The sequence below is a fragment of the Onthophagus taurus genome, chromosome 2, assembly GCF_036711975.1.
Source record: "Onthophagus taurus isolate NC chromosome 2, IU_Otau_3.0, whole genome shotgun sequence".
Lineage (NCBI taxonomy): Eukaryota > Metazoa > Arthropoda > Insecta > Coleoptera > Scarabaeidae > Onthophagus > Onthophagus taurus.
In genome coordinates this window covers 12,947,538-12,959,953 of record NC_091967.1, presented here as the reverse complement: position 1 = coordinate 12,959,953, position 12,416 = coordinate 12,947,538, and the positions used below count along the sequence as shown (strand labels likewise).

The following is a 12,416-nucleotide window of genomic DNA, read 5'->3' as shown; positions in this document are numbered from 1 at the left end:
GTTGTTTTTTATGCCAAAAGAAACATAGAATCTATCAAATTTCTTAAAAGTTTTTAGAAAACATTTCTAGGTGTTTCCATGAATTTCCAACGATACCTAAATTCATCCAGAGGTTTCAAAGGAGTTCCAGTAATTGATTAACAAAACGTATCTTTGAGGTTTTCGGCTACAAGCATTAAAGGCATTAAATGAAAATACATAAATATAGTTTAATAAAAATTTATTATTATACATCAACAAATTAGATGTTTTATAATGATTCATAAGCTGTATGATGAGTAACAGTTTCATTAAGTTGTGTTAAATCTCTCTCCTTACATCTTTTTACATACACATATGTCTTATAAAGAATTAATCCAATAATTAAAATAAAAACACTAACAAAAATTAATAATCCATATAAAAATGGAACATGATTATGGCCATTATGATTTGTTATTAATTCTTCAATTTCAACTAAATTGTTCATTATGTTAGAATTTTTCGTTACATTGCATAAAATACTTGCGTTATTATCAATGTTTAAACTAAAATTATCTAAAGGAAAATACGAAATCATTTCCTTTTCGGTATTACAAGGTAAATTATTGTGGTTTACGTTTAATAAAATTAATTTTGGAGCGTTTTGGTATAATTCTACGTAGTCCAAGTACGATAAATTGTTATGTGATAGGTCGAGATAATTTAAATTAAACAATTTTGCGACATTTCCTGTTGGAATTAAAATTTTATTGATATAGTTGTGAGAAAAATTGACAGTAATTAATTCTGGGAGTGGTGTGTATAAAGAGATTATTTTTAAAGAATTTTTACTTAAATCTAAATATTTTAAACGTAGTAATTCCGAAAATAAATCAAAAGGAATCGCTTTCAAAGTATTGTTGTTTAAATTTAAAATTTCTAAATTTTTTAAATCATTAAAAGCGTTTGATTCTAATTCGATGATTTTATTATCGTTTAAATAAATTTCTTTTAAATTGATTACAGAACTAAAATAATTCTTTGGTATAACGGAGATGTCATTGTTTGAGAGGTAAAGTTTTAATAAGTTGTTAATTTTGAATTTGTTTTGGAGTTTATTTAAGACGTTGTTACCTAAATAAAGTTCTTCTATGTTAGATGGAAATTGAAATCCATCTTGTAAAATTTTTAATTTATTATTTTCTAATTCAAGTAATCTTAATTTGTTTAAATTATTAAACGCACCTGGATAAATATCAATAATCAAATTATCCGATAAATCCAAATGTACCAAATTTTCCAATTCCGAAAATGAATTTTTTTCAATCCTCCTTATTTTGTTTCGTTTTAAATTAAATATAACTACATTTTTGATACCTTTAAACGTACCCGGTATTATTATTTGAATACTATTATTACTTAAATCTAATTTTCTTAAATAATCCAATCCAACAAAAGTAAACGGAACAAGCCCGGTTATGTTATTACTTTTTAATGATAATGTAAAAAGGTGATTATCTTCAAAATCAAACGTTTCCGGTGGGATATTTCCTAAATTACATCGAACGCATTCTAAGTTTTCTAAGATTTCATTGAAGGTTATTTTTGAAAAATCTTCTGAATACATTCCAAAGCATTGTAAAGTTGATGACCCGGAAATTATATTACAACTTCTTTTTGATACATTCTCCGTTGTTGATGTGTATATAAAGAAGTAAATAAAAAATAATATCTGAAATGATGAAGAAAAGAAAAGAATAATTTTAAACAATAAAAAATTGAGGTCGTGATTAGTATGGGTGATTCATTGCTTTTTTAGAAATAAACTCATTGTGATAAAAAGAAGATTAAAAATATTAATATTTTATGTTTTATTTTCATTTAATAAATTTATACTTTGGTTATAACCACATACTTTTTTGATAATATCGGAAAGGTAACGAACATTAAAAAAGAGATTATATACTTAAACGACAGGCTTTTAGATTAATCAATCATAATTGTGAAATAATTATTTATTATTTTAGATCGAAGATTATTTTGTAATAAGTAGACAACTTTTTTATTTAGATTTAATATTTTGTCAACGTAGAAACGAGGCAGAAAGGAATATCTTAGTACAGCGTTGGTTAAAAAAGAAAAGCTTACTTCGTCATATTCAGTGACGTGATATCTGCAGGAAATTCAGCCGAGAACCAACAAATATGTATTTACGACGATTCCAAAGTACCTGACTTGATTACTCTGACTATGTCAGAATAATTTTTACCATATACTTCTTCTACTTTTCTCGAAAAATCAGTTAAACAATGTTTGTGAACGATTTTAGTGCTCATAATTACTAGACTCTATCGTTGAGAAGTTTGTACCCAAGTGCCGAGATGGAATTTTAAGAATATGAACAAGCAAAACTTTCTTGAGGGATAGTCTAATGAATTAACAGAACTTAGCAAAAGAGCCGATTGTAAAAAAGCAGACCAGAAGTATGGAAAAAGTATAGACTACAAAGTTAGGAGAGTCGTTCATTCGATATGAAAATTATAAAGAAATTAAGCAGGTTTCAAAACATGCCCAGGAAATAGATTGTACAAAATGCAAATTTAATAATTATTGGATTTTAAGACACATTTTATATTATAATCAAATTATTATCGTGTAAACCTACCTGATTTTAAAGACAAAGGTGAAACAGAAGACACAACTCGTCTTCCAACCCAAAACCTCTACTACTAAATCCGTTCCTACATTAACTACCTGATAATGGAAATCATTTTGGGTAAAACATGTAAATCATTTATGGAGAAAGGAGCAAACACAAGAAGCGATATCATATAAAGGATACATTGAACAAGCTGATTAGTAGATCATATCTATTTAGGTAGGTGGCCTAAATAGATGAGCAAGACAAACTGGATAGATTGAAAACCTGCTTTCAGAGGAAAAAAAGACGGGCGAAAGCGCACGAGGAAGATCAGCGATAAGATAAGGTAAGGAAGGAATGGAAAAGGTAAACACCTAATATCACCAAAACCTTGTCAAGAATATAAGGATTGAGATCGAGGGAACCTCAATCTTGTAAAATAACAAATAATTGAAAAAAAAAATTTTTATTAACTTTAATTTAACAATTCGATATTTTTGTGCAATTCTTAACTGATTAACAGGTTATTACATCAATTTCTTAGAAAATATTATTTTTAATACGAAGATAATGCGGATAAATTTTGACTGATAAATCAAGAAGTAAACAACGTTATCTACACGAACTGCTCAGAGAAGACTCCAAAATGTTCCGTAAGATTATAAAGTCCAAAACAATCTTTTAAGTTGAATTAAACAATTAATTATTACTAAAAGATAAACTAAAAAATTTAAAAAACACTTACCATTATCTTTTCTACTATTCTATACATGTTTTCTTATTTCATATTACCGATAACTTATTATTGTAGTTGAAGAATCGAACGTTTGGATCCTTGATGTTTGGTACTCAATGCCAAACAAACAATGTCTTATCGGAGGAAGTGGAAACATCGGTACCAGATATGCTTTGAACTACATACTATTTAATTTCAATATTTTTTCTTCTTTTATACCAAAACTCAGTAGTAATCTTCATCTTATTAAATACCATTAGTAACTTTGTATGATATATATATAAAAGTTTTAGACATTTTAAAATTCTTTTATTTTCAAAAATTAAGTAATAATAATTCGCCAATAACTACAATTGTAACAATCAAATTTTTATTTATGCATTGTTACCAGATGTACGTCAACCCATAAACGCATATTTATTGATTTACGTGATTTAATAAACCTTACTTCATTTAAAACGACCTCACTTAACAAAACCGAATTTAAATAATTCCCATGCGTTTCTAAAAATCACGTTCGACAACAACGGAAACTAACACTTAATTATAATATATACGTAATTACTTATACATGAAGGTACTTGTAAATCTACTTATCGACGTGGTTTCTTATCATATCACTTAACACAAAAATTTCAATCTCTCCCGTAAAAACCGAGCTGTATCGAAAACATCAGGTAATAATTGTTACGGTCGCCCATAAACCTTGTAATACGCGCTCGTTTACTTTTGATGGTATAAATCAGGAAACTGCGGCAGTTCGTGTTCAAAAAACCCAACATATAGACATGTTCAAGTTGATTATTGCGTGTCTTTTCGTCAATATAATCGGTTTTGTTGTCAGTGTGCCGACAAATAATCGATTCGAATCCAGTTATGGCTGTAATTATGAGGTAAACGATTTTATTTATGATTTAGTTTTTTGTTTAAATAATTAAGTTTTTAAATAAATGGGTTAATTTTTGTGTCAAGGAAATAAAAAAGTATTTTTATCGACTTTGAAAATAACTGTATTGTTTACATTTTTACATCTCGTTAAACAATTAAAAGATGAATATTAATTCAAATCTTTGTTGTTCTTCAAGGAATTATATATTTAAAACGTTTCAAGGTTTCTACATTGTTTGAGAAATAATTTAATTTATAGGCATGTCATCCAGTAGATCCAGAAAAACTGAACGTTCATTTAGTGGCACATTCCCATGATGATGTTGGTTGGTTAAAAACGGTGGATCAATACTATTATGGAGGTAAATATGTTCATTTAAAATATAACATTTTATGTATTCTTGTTTAAATTGAAGCTAAAAACTACATTCAACAAGCTGGAGTTGAAAATATTATCAGTTCTGTTGTTGAAGCACTCGACAGAGATCCCAATCGCAGGTAAACATATTTATCTTATTTGAGTACACGAGCGATAATTAAATTAAATTTGGAGATTTAATTTTTAATATTTGATAAAATTGAATTCTATTTTATTTATATCAGGATGGCAAATTAATTAGATGAAAATTTATCAAATCTTTAATTAATCTTAATTACGTTTTGTTTTTTGTTGGTAGGTTTATTCAAGTAGAAACAGCATTCTTTTGGCAATGGTGGAAATTACAATCGGAGAGAACTCGACAAGTTGCCAAAGAATTAGTAGATAATGGCCGATTGGAAATAATTAACGGAGCTTGGAGTATGAACGACGAAGCCGCCGCTCATTATCATTCGATAATCGATCAATTTACTTGGGGCTTAAAGTAATTACTTCTTTAATTAATCAAAACAATTTAATTAATTAAAGCTAATTATTTAAATTTCTCAATTAATGTTTTTTAGAACTATTGATGATACAGTTGGAAAATGTGGCAGACCGAAAATTGGGTGGCAAATCGACCCATTCGGTCACAGCAAAGAAATGGCAACAATTTTTTCACAAATAGGTTACGAAGCTGTGTTTTTCGCAAGGTTAGATTATAGAGATAACATTAACAGACATATCCAGCGAGATTTAGAAATGATTTGGCAGGGAAGTCAAGATTTAGGTAAGATTACTCACTAATACAACTATAAAATGAGTAATAATTTCATTTTGGTTTTAAAATAGGAAATTCATCAAACATTTTCACTGGTGTCTTATACGATTTTTATACAGCACCAGCGTATTTCTGTTGGGATGTTTTATGCTCTGACATGCCTATTGTTGACGATGAAACTAGCCCAGAATATAATTTAGATGATAGAGTATATTAAAATAATAACTAATAAAAATGTAGATTACATTTCTCATTTTTAGGTAGAAGAATTTGCTGATTATGTTCTTAAAGGTGCTTCTAATTTCAAAACAAAGCATCTTTTAGTCACGATGGGTGGTGATTTTACTTATCAAGCAGCAGAAATGTATTTTATCAATATGGATAGATTAATTGCGTAAGAAAATTTAATTTCTTTTTACAAATCTACAAATATAGTGGTCTCACCAGTTTCTCTGAAGTCTCTTCCCTCTATTACTGCACTTTTTTTTGGGTTCCCTTCATTGTGCCCACTTCCTTTTGTCTCTATCCAGTCTTTGTTTACTACCTTTCTACTACCATCAGACTATTTTTAGTGTTTCTCTTCTCTATCTTACCAGTTCCTTTCAGTCTCTCAAATATTTCTCTATATAGCTTCTATCTTCTATTCGTTTCGTTGAATCTCCTGTATTCTTACTGACTCTTCTTCCCTTTTTCCAGTTCCCATTTCTAGTCTCTTTTCTGGCTACCAAATTGTCTCTCGATACAAAAGTTACTGTCTCTATTCTATCCTATCCTTTTATCACCAGTCTCTTGCCAGCCCATCTTGTCTTTCCAGTCTCTCTTATTTCCAAACCAACCCAACCTAACTACATCTATAAAATAATATAGATATAAAAATGAATTTCTCTACTTTTCAAATTTTTAAAATTTCTACGATTTTTTATGTCTTCTTATGTAGTAATTCAAACAATTTTTCTTTACAGTGGATTTAAAAAGCTTCGTCCTGACATTAACGTAATATACTCAACTCCATCTTGTTATGTTAAAGCAGTTAACGAAGCTGCTAAAGCACAAGACATAACTTATCAGGTTAAAACTGACGATTTCTTCCCATATGCAAGTGATGCCCATTCGTATTGGACTGGTTATTTCACATCGCGTCCAAATTCAAAACGTAATGAACGTATGGGAAATAATTTCCTCCAGGTTCGAACTTTTTTTAAATATCATATAGTTTAAGTAATTTTTATGTTTATACTCACAGGTGATTAAACAACTAAATAGTTTCAAACAATTCGCTGATAATAACGATGACGAAGACAATTCTATTCTATTAAAAGAAGCGATGGGAATTATGCAACATCATGATGCTATTACTGGAACTGAGAAACAACACGTTGCACAAGATTATGCTCGTTTAGTTACAAAAGGAATTCATGCCGCTGAAGAAGGAATTGATTCTATTATTGCGTAAGATACTTACTTATTATTAAAATCATCGAAAAACATTTTAATTTTTTCAGAAATCTTTTAAAGAAAACTGACGATGTATCCTCTGTAACCTTACCGTTTAAATCATGTCTTCTTGCAAACGTATCACATTGTGAAGCCTCATCTTTCGATACTTTCACAGTCGCAGTTTATAATCCTTTGAGTAGAAACGTAAATCATTATGTTCGTTTGCCTGTGAGTGGAGATTCTTACACTGTAACGGGACCTAAAGGTTATAATTTAAAGTTTTTACACTAAGTTACTTAATGAGGAGTTGTTGTAGGAGTCGTTTCAAGTGCAATTTTGCCGACCATCCATGATTTTGAATACGTCGACGAAATTACGCCATTGTCGCAGGAGTTAGTTTTCTTGGCTAAAGACGTCCCGCCCTTGGGATTACAGTATTATTACGTGGATAAGTCTACTCGGCAGGAAAATGTTACGGTCGAAGTGCAGGAGATTAGACTTGGAACAACGGTAGGTTTCCTATTTTCTGTCAGGGTATATATTTCGGTTTTTACGAAGTACGTGTCTACCGGTGATGCTAGACAACGGTCAGAGGGATTTCAGGGGATATTTGGGATTACGAAGTTTATTCGGTGGTGAATTTACGAGTGTTTATTTTTAGACGTGAAACAATTTAGTTTGTAATATAGAATTAAATAAATATATGTTTAAGTAATACATTTTTTGTTTGTTACAGGAAACAGGATTTGAAATTGATTCAGAAACTGGTTTATTAAAAACAGTAACAATGAATGGAATCACACTTCCAGTAACTCAAAATTTCATGTATTATAATGGCGCAAATGGTACAAATATTGACGGTGAAAGACGAGCTTCCGGTGCTTATATATTCCGCCCTGCTAAATCCACTCCAGAAGCTTTACCGATTTCCACACAAGCAACGTACAAAGTGTACACTTCTGATTTAGTCGATGAAGTTCATCAAGAATTTAATGATTGGGTTAAACAAATAATTCGTGTTTACAAAGAAAATAATCATATTGAATTTGATTGGCTTATTGGACCAATTGAAAGTCCAGAGTAAGAAGCTAAATTACAATGCTTGATTTTATATTGAACTGAATACTGTTTTTATTTATAAAGGTATCAAGGTGTTGAAGTAGTAACTCGATTTATTACCGACTTGAAAACAGATGCCACGTTTTACACTGATTCGAACGGACGGCAGATGGTGAAAAGGGTGCGCAATTTCAGAGAAACATATGAATATACGAATGAGGAGCCCGTTTCAGGAAACTATTACCCAATAACATCCAAGATTACCTTACAAGATCTCGAAAGGAATATTGAGTTTGCTGTCTTAAATGATCGGGCTCAAGGTGGTGGAAGTTTAAACGATGGAGAAGTTGAATTAATGGTGATTACTATTGATGTAATTTCTTGTAGTTTGAGTTAAACATATTTCTTTTAGGTTCATAGAAGGTTATTAAATGATGATAACTTTGGTGTTGGTGAAGCTTTGAATGAATATGAATTCGGGCAAGGAGTTGTTGTTCGTGGGCAGCATTATTTAACATTGGGGTCGATGAATTCGAACTCTGATGGAAAATCATCTGCTGCCCAACAAAGAGATTTGGCGGCTAAAAAACTTTTGGCACCTTGGGTTGTTGTAGCACCTGCAAGTGATTCTTCCTTAGAAAATTTAAGTTCAAAATTAAACTTCGAGGTAAAATATAAATCATTAACACTTTTAATTTATACAAAATTTATTGTTTTAGTTTTCCGGGTTGACTAGATCTTTACCAGAAAACGTGCAAATCTTAACTTTAGAACCATGGGGAAGCAATAAAGTTCTTTTCAGATTAGAACACACCCTTTCTAATAACGAAGACGCAACGTTATCACAACCGGCTGAAGTTAACATTGATGTGTGTAGCTTTTTTTATTATTTCGGATATTTTTTAATGCTATTTTGAAATTGCAGGGACTTTTTACATTATTCGATATAGTCGATATGCAGGAAATGAACTTGGCTGGCAACGTTCCAATAGATGAAATCGACAGGATGGAATGGAACGGAGTGTCATCAGTAAAAACGCAATCGCAGAGAGACGTTCAATCACCCATAGTTTTGAAACCGATGGCTATTCGTACTTTTATTCTTACCATTACCAAAAAAATTTAAAATAATTGGTTAATTCATAAAAGAATTACTTTAATAAATTCTATTTTGCATACTAAAATTTATTACTTTCTTCGACCCTTTATGAAATAAAGTAACAGGTTTCAATAAAACATAACCTGCTTGATTACTGATTACTTGAAGGTTTTATTAAACATTAAACTCACTGCGCAAACTGTAACTACACCAGGTTTTTATGGGGTAATAAAGAAGATTGACTAACTGCACTTGAAACTTAACTAACTTCTAGAATGTAATTTTACTGGTTTAAGTATCAAATGACAATTTTAAAGCACTGTGTTCGAGTTTTTTCTAATCAAATATAGTACATTTACTTATTATATTAAATAAAGTAGGAAAAGAAACAATAAAAATAGGAAGACATTTTTAGAATTGAAAGATTTTCAATGATTCGAAAAATTTGAATTTTCCTTCCTTTATGTGAACAGCAGAATACGAACCCAATTTTATTTAATCTCTTTGGCCGTTCTCCAATATTCAAGCTCTTAACAGAAATAGGGTGCATTCTGTGCGATTTACATATCAATGTGTTCGAAATGAATTTCACAATATTCGTTGACATTGTATTGAATTTTTTAGATAGAGTTTTCTTTAGATTTGTAGTTGAAATGATTAAAAATTTGTTTTTCATATCGTTTAAAGAACGCCAGTTAGCTTCCATATTTCAGGAATGGAACAAATTTGTAGTAAAAATAGAGAATTGAGCAGCGGATTTAACATTAAGGTAAAATATATAAAAAAAAATTAAAATTATTAACAAAATTTATTGGGAAAGAAAAGGAAATAAATGAAATGGATAAAATGGTATCCATGACGTAGTTCTCTATATGGTATCGTTGATCTTTTAATGCACTTGTTCAGTTACAACGTTGTTCTTTTTGAAGTATACTTGTCACATTAGTGATTTGCACCATCCAGTCATTTTGTTGAAGATCTTTCTGCAACTGCTTAATATGAACGTCAACCTCAATGCTGCTATCAACTGCGGTTGGTTAGCTGCAGAATTTTTTAGAATTGATTTTGAATGTTTTATAGGACGAAGCAAGTTATTCAATACTTCGAGAAAATGATTTGAGAAACAACGAAAAAACATTTTGAAGCTCAGATGAATTTGTAATGGACTTAAACCATGAATTCTTCAAAATATCAAGACCCCAACATAACTTTTTCTAACATTAAATTAAGTTTAGAAAGAAAAAATTGAGGTTAAGCTGAGTTGTTTTTTTGAGTTGAATCTGTACAGCATGAAGTTAGAGTGTTAAAGAGAGCAGAACTTGTTACTCAAAACAGCTGCTGTGGGATCTTATTTTATGATGTTGGATCCATACTAGTGATGGAACGGATAGTGATTGAAGAAATTAATTTTATAGCGAATTTTGAAAGTTATCGATGAAAATTGCAACATCGAAAATTTTATCAAAGCTTCAAATATTGTTTTCTCAAAAACTAAAAGTTATTTTTCAAAACGTGTTGGTTCATTGGAAAGAAGACACTTTTATTAACACTTTGGGAAATTTTCATACTCATATTCCAAAAACTGGATTTTATACGAATTTTTAAAACTTAATCGGCAAAAATTGCAAAATTCGAAAAAATTGTTGATTATTTCAAAAATTTATTTCTCAAGACCTAAAAGTGATTTTCCAAAACGGTTTTTTCCATTAAAAAGAGGATACTTTTATTAATAATTGGTGATATTTCCACAACGATCCTTCAAGAAATGAATTTTATAGCAAATTTTGAAAGTTATCGATCAAAATTGCAACATCGAAAATTGTATCAAAACTTCAAATATTGTTTTCTCAAAAACTAAAAGTTATTTTTCAAAACGTGTTGGTTCATTGGAAAGAAGACACTTTTATTAACACTTTGGGAAATTTTCATACTCATATTCCAAAAACTAGATTTTATACGAATTTTTAAAACTTAATCGGCAAAAATTGCAAAATTCGAAAAAATTGTTGATTATTTCAAAAATTTATTTCTCAACAACTAAAAGTGATTTTTCAAAACGGTTTTTTGCATTAAAAAGGGGATACTTTAATTAATACTCGAAAGTGATAACAGCGACAGTTCTGTTAGTAATGAATGTGATGATGAATTATAAGCGAAGAGAAGAAAACTAGACGAAACTGCAACAAGAGATTTAATATATCGTATTGGGATTGTTACAATGAGGTTGCTAATGACAAACCCGATATAAATAAAGTTGTGTTCAATGAAAAAAGTCCTATTGGGGTCGAACTTGATTATTATCTGCAGTGTCCAACACCTAAAAGAGATACTAATTCCTGTGAATGATGGAGTACTAAGTAATAGGTTTTTAATATACTCGCCGGATACCGGATAGTGCCGGATATCCCTTCCACCACTAATCCATACCCACTGCTATCCAAGGCACTTCCAATGACCAGGACGGAAGTGTCATAAAAAAGAATTACCCTCTACTGTCTTTCTGTAACACGCTGCTCTACTACAATGCAGAAACAGTCAGTCACCAGCTATTTACACATTATTATCTAGATATCAGATACACAGCCTGCAAATAAACAGTTGAGTATGCAGAGGAATAACATTATTGAATTAGTAACATCTATCAGCAACTACCTTTGCTTTGTGCTTGCTATAATATAAATCAGCATGATTGTAACTGTGTCCGCTTTAACGCAGATGTTCGCAGAAAGGACGTGTACTGTCTAGTTTATGGCTGTTTTCCTAGTAGAACTGTTTGTATCCAGAACTGCAATTTTAAGTCCCACGGCATCTCATATTTGATCAGTAGCAGTGTCTACGTCTTTTCAGCTTTCCAGGAGAGACCATGGTCTGCATTGCAGGTATGAGACGAAAATCACAAAAATAGTTAAGAACATGAACACGCGCTGTAATCTCGACTTCGCAGTAGGACCATTGAAATGAATCATCATATGTGTTCTGTAGAATTTGTTCCTAGTGTATTCGCCCACAAAGAAATACATTGTATTGCACATTTTCAGGTTAGCCGTCAATAGTAGCAGTAGATTATAAAAGCTAATCCTCTGCCTCGGTCTGTGTTGCGAAGAAGTAGGTTGCGAGACTTTGTCAGTGACAAAACATTAATGGGTGGACTCAGGACTCTGTGTGTATTTGATTTTCCCATACTTATACCAATGTTCTGATACCTTGGTCTATATCGATGACTACTTATGGATGCAGGAGCAGCGCCATTTTTTATTTTCCTGGGTTGATGACTTTTGGCAACCGATGAGCTATAGTAAATATGGTATCATCCTCACTCTCAAGAATTCCTTTCTATAGAATATATCAATGTAATGAAATGTCAACTTTAATTGTTGAAGTTAACTTGTAAATCTCTTACTTGATGGTTAAAATAAGATGTGTCAAATGTGTCAAACAAAAATTTAAAAGATAACA

General features: G+C 30.6%; 2 protein-coding genes across 2 annotated transcripts; one reads left to right on the top strand and one right to left on the bottom strand.

Moving 5' to 3' along the window:
- Window positions 1-203: 203 nt before the first annotated feature.
- Window positions 204-3,464, bottom strand: LOC111425950 (chondroadherin-like). The gene is made up of 2 exons (XM_023060240.2): window positions 3,348-3,464; window positions 204-1,693 (listed from the first exon to the last, which is right to left on the bottom strand). The coding sequence occupies exons 1-2, from the start codon at window positions 3,372-3,374 to the stop codon at window positions 251-253; spliced, it is 1,470 nt and encodes a 489-aa protein (XP_022916008.2). The 5' UTR covers window positions 3,375-3,464; the 3' UTR covers window positions 204-250.
- Window positions 3,465-3,984: 520 nt separating this feature from the next.
- LOC111426028 (lysosomal alpha-mannosidase-like) lies at window positions 3,985-9,045 on the top strand. The gene is made up of 16 exons (XM_071194304.1): window positions 3,985-4,231; window positions 4,486-4,588; window positions 4,643-4,724; window positions 4,904-5,089; window positions 5,169-5,374; window positions 5,437-5,573; window positions 5,626-5,759; window positions 6,328-6,550; window positions 6,609-6,814; window positions 6,868-7,067; window positions 7,119-7,312; window positions 7,539-7,882; window positions 7,946-8,219; window positions 8,274-8,528; window positions 8,581-8,730; window positions 8,787-9,045. Exons 1-16 carry the CDS (start codon window positions 4,127-4,129, stop codon window positions 8,985-8,987), a joined length of 3,000 nt encoding a protein of 999 aa, XP_071050405.1. The 5' UTR covers window positions 3,985-4,126; the 3' UTR covers window positions 8,988-9,045.
- Window positions 9,046-12,416: the final 3,371 nt, after the last annotated feature.

Bases quoted from the DNA above. Each gene is read 5' to 3' on its own strand.
- LOC111425950 (XM_023060240.2), bottom strand. From the start codon at position 3,374: ATGTATAGAATAGTAGAAAAGATAATG. The intron at 1,694-3,347 runs GTAAGTGTTTTT...TCATCATTTCAG, and splicing joins GAATAGTAGAAAAGATAATG to ATATTATTTTTTATTTACTT.
- LOC111426028 (XM_071194304.1), top strand. From the start codon at position 4,127: ATGTTCAAGTTGATTATTGCGTGTCTTTTCGTCAATATAATCGGTTTT. The intron at 4,232-4,485 runs GTAAACGATTTT...TTTAATTTATAG, and splicing joins GTTATGGCTGTAATTATGAG to GCATGTCATCCAGTAGATCC. The intron at 5,574-5,625 runs GTATATTAAAAT...TCTCATTTTTAG, and splicing joins AATATAATTTAGATGATAGA to GTAGAAGAATTTGCTGATTA.